Here is an 11,729-nt window from a genome sequence, read left to right on the forward strand (position 1 = left end):
CCCATTAAGGAGACCATCCTGGATCCCGAGTGTGTGCTGGGGGCGGTTCGCTGGCAGGTTGAACAGGAGGTTCAGGAAGCTCTGCAGGGCCAGACGGTTCCAGACGGTTGCCCGCCGGGTCGGTTGTTCGTGCCACCGTCTGCCAGGTCATCAGTGCTCACCTGGGGGCATACGTCGAGGATAGCCTGCCACCCAGGGGTCCACCGCACGCTGGCTCTCATCCAGCAGCGTTTCTGGTGGCCATCCATGATCTCTGACATTCGGGTCTTCATCGCTGCATGCACAGAGTGCGCCCGCAACAAGTCTTCCCATCGACCCCCGGCAGGGCTCCTACAACCTCTGCCCATTCCTCCACGTCCCTGGTCACACATTGCAGTGGACTTTGTTACTGGACTGCCCCCCTCCGAAGGTAACGACACCATCCTCACAGTGGTTGACCGTTTCTCCAAGGCGGTTCATTTTGTCCCCCTCCCTAAACTCCCCACCGCCTTGGAGACTGCTAATCTACTAGTGACACATGTCTTCAGGTTGCACGGGATTCCACAGGACATTGTGTCGGACCGCGGACCTCAGTTCACCTCGCGGGTATGGAAGGCTTTCTGCCGGGCCCTGGGAACCACCTCCAGCCTCACCTCCGGCTTTCATCCCCAGTCTAATGGGCAAACGGAACGGGCCAACCAAAGCCTAGAGTCCTCTCTGCGCTGCGTCGCCTCCCGCCTCCCATCATCCTGGGCTACACACCTGCCCTGGGTGGAATATGCCCACAACTCCCTCATCAGCTCAGCCACCGGGTTCTCACCATTCATGATCAACACCGGTTACCAGCCCCCCTTATTCCCTAACCAAGAGTCCGACGCAGCAGTTCCCTCTGTCCATGCTCAGTTCCGCCGGGTCAGACGCGTGTGGCGAGAGACCCGCGCAGCATTAGGCAGAACGGCTGAGCGCAACCGACGTCTGGCGGACCGACTTCGGGTTCCCTCACCCAACTACCAGGTGGGTCAGCAAGTGTGGCTCTCCTCCCGAGACCTCCCCCTCCAGACCGACTCCCGAAAACTCTCCCCCAGGTACATTGGCCCTTATCCTGTGGAGAGGATAATAAACCCCAGCGCTGTCCGCCTCCGCCTCCCAGCCTCCTTAAACATCCACCCTGTGTTCCACGTCTCCCTCCTAAAGCCAGTCACCGAAAGCCCTCTCCAGCCTCCTGCACCTCCACCGCCTCCCCCGCGTCTCGTCGACGGCCACCCAGCCTACACGGTCAACCAGATTCTGAATGTGCGCAGACGGGGTAGGGGCTACCAGTATTTGGTCGACTGGGAGGGATACGGCCCCGAGGAGCGCTCCTGGGTCAGCCGCTCCCTCATCCTCGACCCGCAACTGCTGCGGGATTTTTACATCAGGTTTCCAGGTAAACCTGGTAGGACGCCAGGTGGCGCCCCTTGAGGGGAGGGTACTGTTGTGGTTCGATTTTTGAGGATCATGTTTTGGTTTGTGTTAACATCTCTCTCTCTCTCCCTCATACAGAGTGTGCTCCAAGGGGCGGGGCAATCTCCTGGAGCACAGAGCACCGGGCACACCTGCAGCTCATCATGCCCTCATTGGTTGGCTTCTTAAGCCACTCTCCCTTTGTCTCCTGTGCCGGATGATTCATTTGCATTGCAGTGCCACGCCAGTGCCTCGTGTGACTCCAGCTGATCGCCTCGCCTCGAGCTGTTCTTCTATGTCCCTTTGTGTTGTGAGTTTTGTGCCTCGACACTGTTTCAGTTGTACTTTTGTTCCTGAGCCTTTTTCCCATTTCTATGGAGATTTTCAGTTGCTACTTTGTTTTTTGAGTATTTTCCTGAGGAACTGTCCTCCCTCCTTTTGTTAAATAAACTTTTTTTGTTGAACTCTGCAACTGGGTCCTGACTTCCCTGACCAGTTCATAACAGATCAACTGTCTTGGTCATAGCAGGATTTGTTGATGCCCACCACATACTGGACTTTACATAATTGATGTTCCGAGTTCAATTCCAGCTCGAAATTTCACTGACACACGTTCCCAGCTGCTAAACAAGTGTTTGGTATGTGAGCGATTTCTCACATCCACCTGCAAAAGAGCAGTGCCCTTCTTTCCCAGCTGTTAAAGAATTGTGTTGCTAATCCACAGCTTATCTCAGCGGATGGCCGGTGGGGTAGTGGATGGACGGTGACTCCATAACTGCGTCTCTAAAAATGAATGGTATGTTCCTCCGATCAGCCACTGTGTACTCAGGCAACCCCAAGCTTAGTCATGGTAAACAAAGGGCATTTCCATGAGCCGCAACTGGTAAAACGTCGTGTTACGGACTTGTCACGATTACTTTAGCAATTAGCAGTTTTCTCCGCTGAATGATTGTACATCTGTGTTAACGTTGACAAAAAACACTGCAGTTTCAGGCTATGCTGTGTTTTTGTGCTGATGACAAAAGGCTTGATAGGATGTTGAAACACTGTCCCTTAAAGCGTCTACACACGCACCAAATACCGTTGACAGTGAACATGCCTTTCACCAAAAAACACTTTTCCCCCCCAGAGGTTCCCCAGAGCATTCTCCGTCAAAGCAGCTGTGGTTTGATGAGGATGTGTCGCACATAAAGAGCCCAGTGTCTACATGTCTCACTTGCGTGCTTACATTAGGAAACTGTGTGAATTTCAGGAAGGAAAAACTGATCTGTGCTCCATTGACAGCTTTCCTCAGGTGTTGTTACAGCAGCTCTGGGTGTTAAGCATCTGTATTTGCAGCCAGGCCACTGTGGTTATTTGCTAAACAAATGACCAGTGCAGACTTTGTGTACATACATGTGTGTGTGATAGCAGACAATACAAATAAAGACGAAGCTACTCTTTGTATTCAAACCTTAAGAGCTAAGCTTTTAAAATCTTTTGAGGTGCTTTGCTTTTTTTGTGCAAGAGGCAAGTAAATTGTTTAATTACCTCTGCCTAGGAGGTTAAGTTTTCACCTCTGTCTGTTTGTTTGGTCCACAAACATGCAAACCAACCGGCAACATTAGAGAAAATCTAGATAAGGGATTACCACAAAATTTACTGGAAGGATAAGGTGTAGGTCAGGGGAGAACTGAGGAAATTTTGGGGCAGGTCTTCATCAAGGAGAGGCTCCAGGAACGGTTTTACACCACAAATAAAAATCTATTAATCTATTAAATTTAATAGTGGTTTCATAGGAGGACAGCTGGGCCTTGGACTCACGGATTATGGTTTTACTACCCTTTTGCACTGATCTTCCAGTTGACTGGAGCTGTGCGGCCTTTTCACTGAGGAATGCTATGCATGACTACTTGAATTTGTAGATGGGATAACTGCTGCAGCTCAGGAACACTTCCTCACTCATACATTAGTTCATGCAAGTGTTTAAAGCAGCGGAAATTCTTATTTTTTTCCCATATGAACGAAGTGGTTTAAAAGTCAAGATGACAAACTTGACATGCTTTGAAATCCGTGTTATAAAAGGCAAAAGGCTATCTTGCACCTGCATACGCATCGTTGAAGACAGACAGTGGGTTCAGAAAAGTACGAGTTATTATTTTCATCAATAGCAATAACAGAAGTCACCTTTTGTCAAAAACACACAATTATTCTACCTCACACTTGTTAAACGTTTTGCTGTTTATCAAGTGTTTGTCACTTTGCTCATAAAGAAGAGTTTAAAACCACAAAACACACTTGAACTTTGAAATCATAACGTGATACATGGTGATAAATATCGATATCGACTGATTGGAATATATGTATCTTGATATAACTTTGGCCCGTATCGCCTAACCCTGACTCTCATGATGTTAATGACAGAGTCAGCCCCTGGAGGAAACGTGTTAGTATCCTGTTCACTCTTCTACACAGGAAAGGCTGAGCTGGGACATTCAAACTCCTTACAACACTTTATTTCTGTGTTGATTCAAATCGAAGCGTGGTTAAACAGCACTGGCTGTCTTTGTTGTGGCAGGTATCTCAGCTTGTTGGCAACCTGACAGTGAATCTGAGGCGCCACGTTATAGCCATGTCCCAACACACTGCTCTCCACACTAAATCCACGCAGGTCACACGTTTCACACTCAACACGAACACTTCAAGTTCACTTTTTATCAATGAATTAAGCCGGATAATGGCGCCTGTTTCTATTCAAAGCGAACAGCTAGCAGAAAAGTTAGGATGTTTCCAACTTTCTCAGAAACGTTAAAAAGAAAAAGTCCTCAACTCACCATTAAATAACTTTTCCCCACACGAAAGCTCGTATTCCTTCCTGTGACACCGTGTAAATGTCAAACCTGGTGCATTTCTGACTGAGACACGACTGAAGACATAAAAACTACATCCAAACATCCAGTTGTCCTCCACTGTCCCTCTGCTCACTTCTCTCCCTGCGTACCGAGCTGACTCCATCCATGCGCACTGCCCCTCCTCCTGGCAGCCGATTGGCCGCAGGGTGGATTGAAGGAAGCTCTGATTGGTTGTCCAGGACGTCAGTCAAGCCTCTGACGCCTTCTCCGACGGGACCGGACCGTAGGAGTTCCTCAGTGCTCACGTGACGTGTGAGCCCCCCCCCACTCGAAAACAGCTGTCCTGAGACTGATGTGTTCAAGAGTAGTAGAAGTGAGTGTGTGTGTGTGTGTGTGTGTGTGTGTGTGTTACCCCTAACTTTAACTATGGTTAAGGTTAATGGTAAGATGTGAATTGTGGTGAGGTAAAGGTAAGGTGTAAGATTTTGATTAGGCTGTCCACATTGAATGGATGTCAATGCAAAGTCCTTATGACAACTGTTGCTCAAACCTGCATGTGTGTATGTAAATAAACCTACATACTGCAAACATTTCATAAAAACACAATAGGCTTGAATATAAAACATGACCAAGATTTTTCTGGGGGGAAAAATACACTGCAATTTCTTTTTTCTAGTATATTACTTGGTTTATTGAATGTTACTGAAACAGAAAAAAAAACTTTTCATCAACTTCATCAGTCAACTTTAATAAAAAACCTTTTAAATAAGCCTGTTAAATCCACTGTGTTGGTGCTTTGGAGTCAATAAACCCTGAAGTGGAAAAAATGTGTCAAACTCATGTGGTCAAACCAAAATCTAGGATGCATATTTTCTGTCAGACTGCCACCTACAGGCAGCTACACAACCTTGATACATTCCAAGTATGGTCAATGCCCATGGAAACAATTCTGTGGGAGAGTAGACACTTAGGTGTGCAACTCAAATTAAAACACAAACAGGATGTTGAATGCTATGGAGCTTAGACCACCACCCAGACATCCTATTATAAAACAGTACACTATATCTAAGCCATCATAAAAACAAATGCAAATACTGAGTGGAAATACAATATTGTCTGTTAGGCTCACACATACAAATTATTATTTCACATTTGAGTATAACGAACTGATGAAAATATTAGCTATAAATTGATCTAATTTGGAAAGCTTATTAACAATTAGTTTTGAGGTACAGTAACAACACTAATTCAGGCAACGCAGTGAGATATGTGACAGATGGAAAAAAGATGTGAAAGTTTGAAATTTAAATGCTGATTTTCTGTGACAGAGACATCAAACACTCAAGGCCAAGAACAATTAATCCATTGTGTAGAAGAAAAACAAAACACATAATGAAATATTGATGCGGGTTGAGTAGGAATAAGCTTTTACTAAATCAAAACATTTCTAATTTAAATTATTGTCCATGTGAAACCAGGAACAATTCACTTGCTTGGTTATTCTGCATCAATACTGTAGCAATTTAGTCACATTACATCCCCATTATTAACAATAGAGCCTTTGTGAAGTGAACCAGTCCTGAGTTTTCCTCCACCCGTAAAGAAGATTCAGTTAAAGGCTTTTTCTCTCATGGCCACAATAAATAGTTCTCTCTGAGAATCATGATTTGACTGATGTCAATTTATACTTAGTATCCACTAGCGCTAATGAATAACCTTCAGAACCTAATGCTTTAAGCATAATTCAGTTTTCTAGCCTACGCTGCCCAGTAAGTGGTGAATATCTGTTGTAAAATCTCCGGATGACAAAGGCCACATTCTTGACGTGACTTTATGGCTGAGTCGTTTGATGACTACTGAGAAGGAGCATAACCTCTCCTCTCTCTCTCAAATCGTCTCCCTCGAGCAGATAACGTGTTACTACTAGTCGTCTTTTAGCATAACAGGATCATCTTTAAACCGCAGACAACCAGAAGCAGCTGTGGCTGCAAAGAGATTTACAGTGCAACACCTCCTCAAACACGACAGGACGTAAATCTCAAAAAGCTGTAAGTGTACAGTAGCTTCAAACAGTCCGGCAACACTTACATTTCTTTTTGAGCTTATTATTTCTTCCATCATGATAAAAGAAGTCTAATCAGTTAACTCTGTGGGCGGTCTTTTTTTATGTTTTCGCTTTTGAATGGCTCTTGCAAGATGTGGTATCTTATATATCTGAATAAACTGTTCTTAAACTGGTGGAATGGATCTTTCACAATCCAGAGTCTGAAGGTGCCACATTCAAGCAGGGACCCATTCCACTGCCTTACACAACCACAAAAACATTTGAAGAGCCAACCTGATGTAAAATAATAGTCTTTTCTTAAGATTACAAAAAGATAGACCGACATGTAAACTGCCAGAAAGTAAAGCCTGATGGGAGGCAATGTTTGTTTAGGTGGGTACCAGACCAGGGACTAAAAGCAACACAATGTAAGAATTGCACTTTTATCAGTGTCGTAAACACAAGTTGACAGCGGAGCAAACCAATTACACCATTATTTGAGAGTAGTTTTTACACTGCTGTCGCTTACTCTCTTTCTCACACAAACTATCGGCAGCACCGGAGTAAATGCCTAAATGTAATTTAACTGTCCTCTGCAGGTAAGCAGGATTCCAGATGTGTGTGTCTTCCCTCACGCCCAAAACAGCCAGTTAGCTTCACAGGTTATTCATCCGGAGACACTGTCCAGATTATTAACAGTCGTTATGTGTCCTACCTCCTTTTGTCTTTTAGCTTATAATCACTCTGGTCCGGTTTCTTACACTGGTCACTTTCTCTTATGTCATAAAGCCTGTTGCAATTGTTTCTGCACGATACACCAGAGTTACATTTCCAGGCGTTGCAGGAGAGAGAGGCCTATCTCCAAATTGTAAGATCGTAAATGATGTTAAAGCCGTTTTATTAACTACATTGTGTTGCTTTAAAAAGGTCTCAATGTGAAAAAAAAAGTCCTACACCAAAAGAAAAAATATCCTTAATACTATCCTAATGTTAAAAGTAACTTCAAACATCCATAATTAAAAAATAATAAGTAAAAGCAAATTTGGCATCAGTTAAATGACCTCCTCGGTTGCCCTTAGCTGGCATGAGGTTTGACGGAAACCCCAGGCTGGCTGTCCGCGGCACCGTTTAAGGTAGCCGGCTCGTTGCCAAAGTTCCAGTCCACAGGGTTGAGCAGCTGCATGGTCTTCTTGTGTGTCCAGATGGGGTTGATGATGAGCGTGAGCAGAGCGAGGCCAATGTAGAAAAGCAGGCGCGGGGGCAGGGCCATGTGGGTGTTCATCTCCCTCCAGTGGGTAAAGGTTACCCACCAGAGGTAGTAGGTGAGCACCATGCGACAGTGGAACATGTGGATCATCACCCACTGGTTTGCTCTCCAGATCAGGGTGCGTGCCCAGCCGGCCTGTGTAGGGGAAAAAAAACAGAAATGTTCATTGCATTGTCGAAAGCTTGTTTTTACACCATGACATTTTTCATGTACTTTACATTTGTGTAACTTTTTGTGTTTAGGGTCACATGTTTCTGGAGGGAGAGTAAAAGTTCAAGTACTGATCTAGTCCTTTTTTAAAGGAACTTCCTCTGTAGAGGGAGGCTCAACTCTATTTCGGTCATACGGTCATAAGGTGCACAAAACCGAAGAGGAAGTGAAACCTGATGAAGTTTATGTAAATTATAGGGTACTTAACTAAAATCAATGGTCAAAGATGATAAATAAATAGTACCAGATGCAACTACAGCCCTAAGATGGTGGCATAGTACCTGCACTTGTAATAGAAATATAAGGTATTTGCAATGTGCAAGATATGTATGGAGCAAAGTGATGAAGAGTGGTTTAACTCATGACAATATGATTTCAGGCCTCTACCTTCAGTAACATCCAGGATATGCAGGTGAATGGTGTGCTTATCTCCAGCAGCAGCGTAACCATCGGCAGGAAGTGGCCATGGGAATCCCACACCACCAACCCTGCATACCCTGACAGGGCGAAGAAATGGTGCGTCGCCAGAGGGAGGTCAAATGACCTGAAGACCACACTGGAGGTGTGTAGTGCAGCATTCTCAAACATGAAGAACCCCGTGGCTGTGAGGACATTAAACCAAGACCAGTCCTCTTGACCTCTCACTTTGTCTCTGGTCAACATGGAGTCCTCAGTCAAGGCCCGCAGACCGGCCACGGTGCTCTGGATGCCGAACACCGCCCGGGTGGCTGCAAGGTTCCAGAAAACCTTCTCCTTGGTGAGGAGGGCATTGTAGGTGCGAGACAGAGCCGTGGACAGGAGGTGAGAGAGGAGGAAGACTGCTGAAAAGAAGCTGAATCCCAGGCCGATGAGCTGGAGGCGGTGGTCCCATTGGAAGTACTCTGCACCGGGCTGGGAGAGAGGAGGGCTGGGCTGCAGGTCTGGATCCATGATGGTGGTGAGGGGGGGGGACGCTGGAGCTTTAAGGTGAATTGAGGGGGGGGGGCTCAGCTGCGGGTGGGTGTGTGATCAGAGCGTGGCACGTGCATGGCGTGTGGGTCACGTGTGGAACAACTGAAGATGACATGACACACTGAACATGAACACTATGCCCACAGACAGCTAGCTTAGTTATGCTACATGTTTAACTCTGTCTGATTTAAGAACAACCATTTAAAGCAAGCGTTTAGCAGTGACTCCATGTGTACTAATGAAACCAAGCAGCTGTGCAACAATCAAAAGTAAAGAGGCAAACTTTTAGCACATGATGAGTCAGAGTCGAAGTTAAGTGAGTCGTTAGCACATTAGCACGAACATGAAGCTGAAGCTACAGAAAACACCAGGAAGTCAGATGAAGCGATATTAACTCACCGAACACGAGCGAGCCACTGTGCACATTCTGTACAGGTTCGATTCCTCTGACAACACAAACACTACTCACGTCACACGACTTCAATTTGGTCATATGACCTCCGAACAGGAAGTCACGCCTCTGTTCGACTTCCGGTGCTCCCATTGGCCAACACTGAAGGGAGACCGAATCCTATTGGTTGAGTGTTGTCTCTGTAACCATCAGGTCATTCCAGTGCTGCAGGAACATAGACTGTACAAAGGTGCAGGGATGAGGCCTAAGTTACTCATTGCTGCATTTGGAATAACATGAATATTACAAGTAAAAATAAATCTACAATATCATTTTATAAAAAATATTTCAATAAAGTATCTATCTATCTATCTATCTATCTATCTATCTATCTATCCACCCATCCATCCTTCCTTCCATTCATCCATCCATCCATCTATGCATCTATCTATCTTTTTGGCATGTTAGGGACAGATTTGATCTCAGTTATAATCTAAAAGAGATTTATTTCAAACTTTTGCACCTAATTAATCAAGTAAAAACAAAATGCATTAGAGAGATTTGGAATTAATATTAAATATGTTTGCACATACTTTGGACTGGTACAAGAAAGAGTTTTGTGTGGGTATTTACAATTACACTAGAATGACAGTCAGAGAGAGCCTACCTCCATCAAGGCCCAACAGTTCCCTTATGAAATCCCATTTCATTTCCCCAGTTCAGGTTTTTATGCAAAAGTTAACACAGATTTCTATGAAAGGATGTGGTATGGGTCAGGAAAGAACTCATTACATTTTGATGCAGATCCGGATCAGGGGGCATATTTTTTTTTCACTTTCTTTAACATTGTGAGAAAGGACTTTTTTTCAACATCTTCATTGATCTCTCAGGAAATAATTCATGGATATTGATGAAAACAATACTTGAGGGCTGATATTTATGAGTGTGTATAATTTGGTGCAGATCAAAATGAAAATGTGGATCTAGTGAATTTAAATGTGGTTTCATTAGGAGTACTATTGTTGTAAGCTAACAATATTTCCTGGTTCAGTAATTTACTACCTATTTGTACTATTTCAGGGTCAGAACTTCTGTTTAGAACTGATTTAACCTCTTGGACTAATAGTAGAAAAGAGAGTTCATATTATAATTATCATTATTATAATCATAGCAATGTCTGTGATCCAATACATAATTCAAATTGGTTTTTGATTTTGTTATAAAGTAAGAAAGACATTTGTTTAGAATTCCAGTCGCAATATCATTTATTTGAACAAATCATGCAATTCTCTCTTTGTCCAGCAGATAGCAACATTACCTCATACGTGTGCGACAGGGCAAATGGGTTTAGTTGAGTACTATGAATGTAGCATTTTATTAAATGATGGATGCTGAAAGTCCGATGTTTTGTGACATTTCCAAAACTATTACTTACAAGACTTAATTAGGAACAATCAGAAGTTTAGTTTAAGTAAATGCATAAATAAAACAAATTTTCAGACGTGCATTTAAAGGATTGACATCTTCCTAACTCTCCTGTTCGCTTCGTTGAGTGGGACAAATGACACCTTTTTGTTTTCCTGACAAACACCTAACAGGCCAAATTGTTGCATATATTAAAACTTTTGGGGGTTTGCAAATTGTAGTGTTCAGAGTCAGAGAACTTTTGCTGCAATACTTACACCTTTATCATTCTCATTTGCACACAGTGTTTGGAAATTCAAAGCATAGCCTGGCCTAACTTTAGAGATAGAGGAGGTTTAGTCTAATGACTTGGAAAGTTTGGATTTTTAAAGTTGAAGTCAGAGTCCTGATATATGTTCAGATCCCCGACTACCTGCAGAAATGTTGAAAGCATCAATTATCCACATTTTATAAAAGGAAATCTGTGTTTAAATTAATATATGACAATTGGATATGACAACTAAACCAAATGTGACAAAGCTGACAGTGGAATCATGGGTATGGCACAGGAACCTACTCGTCTTGTCCTGAATCAGATTACCATCACACCAGGATGTGTGAAAACTATAGTAACAAAACTGCATTACAAAACAACATGTCACTGTCTGCAGCAGTGTTGCCAGTCGGACAGATCATGATGGATATGACAGTGGTTCAGGTTTGGGGGTCAGGGACCCCAAACTGACACAAATTAGACCTCAGACCCCCATTTTACTAGATTTTGATGCTTTTCGATGTTTTATTACAGGGAGAGCTGTAAATTCAGGACCAGTATAGTCATACATTCTGTCTGTCTGTATGGGGCTCACATGTCTCGAGAACTGCTCTGTGTATTGTTAAGGGCTCAGAGAAGTGCAGAGTGAAATATCTTGCGATTTGGACACGTGATACATTCATTATTAATAAACTTTGGGTAAACAGGAGTTCTTCGTACTGCGTTGAGCTACCGAACTTTTCAGAATAAACAGCTGACCAGCTCTTTGTGCAGCAGAGGAGGCACAGCTTCAGGTTTCTGTGGACTGCAGGTAAGAAAGCTTCAAAGAGCATTAACACAGGCGAAGCAGGCAGTCCATTCCAAACAGACATGTTCACAATGGACATTGCACCAAATGTGAAAGTATAAATAATTTCCCTTTTTGCCAGGAACAC

At 43.8% G+C, this 11,729-nt stretch overlaps 2 protein-coding genes across 3 annotated transcripts in view; both read right to left on the minus strand.

Moving 5' to 3' along the window:
* The window catches only part of arhgef10 (Rho guanine nucleotide exchange factor (GEF) 10), a 59,963-nt gene extending 55,544 nt beyond the window's left edge, over positions 1-4,419 (minus strand). For both annotated transcript variants that reach the window (XM_020085135.2, XM_020085134.2), the window contains exon 1: positions 4,236-4,419. The gene's annotated coding sequence lies outside the window, so the exon portion shown is untranslated. The remainder of the gene's footprint in view (positions 1-4,235) is intronic.
* A 496-nt stretch (positions 4,420-4,915) lies between these two features.
* Positions 4,916-9,238, minus strand: cln8 (CLN8 transmembrane ER and ERGIC protein). Its single transcript, XM_020085183.2, has 3 exons — positions 9,125-9,238; positions 8,162-8,827; positions 4,916-7,699 (listed from the first exon to the last, which is right to left on the minus strand). Exons 2-3 carry the CDS (start codon positions 8,702-8,704, stop codon positions 7,373-7,375), a joined length of 870 nt encoding a protein of 289 aa, XP_019940742.1. The 5' UTR covers positions 8,705-8,827; positions 9,125-9,238; the 3' UTR covers positions 4,916-7,372.
* Positions 9,239-11,729: the final 2,491 nt, after the last annotated feature.

This window comes from Paralichthys olivaceus, chromosome 12, assembly GCF_024713975.1.
Source record: "Paralichthys olivaceus isolate ysfri-2021 chromosome 12, ASM2471397v2, whole genome shotgun sequence".
Classification (NCBI taxonomy): domain Eukaryota; kingdom Metazoa; phylum Chordata; class Actinopteri; order Pleuronectiformes; family Paralichthyidae; genus Paralichthys; species Paralichthys olivaceus.

Bases quoted from the DNA above. Each gene is read 5' to 3' on its own strand.
- cln8 (XM_020085183.2), bottom strand. From the start codon at position 8,704: ATGGATCCAGACCTGCAGCCCAGCCCTCCTCTCTCCCAGCCCGGTGCA. The intron at 7,700-8,161 runs GTAGAGGCCTGA...TCCCCTACACAG, and splicing joins TATCCTGGATGTTACTGAAG to GCCGGCTGGGCACGCACCCT.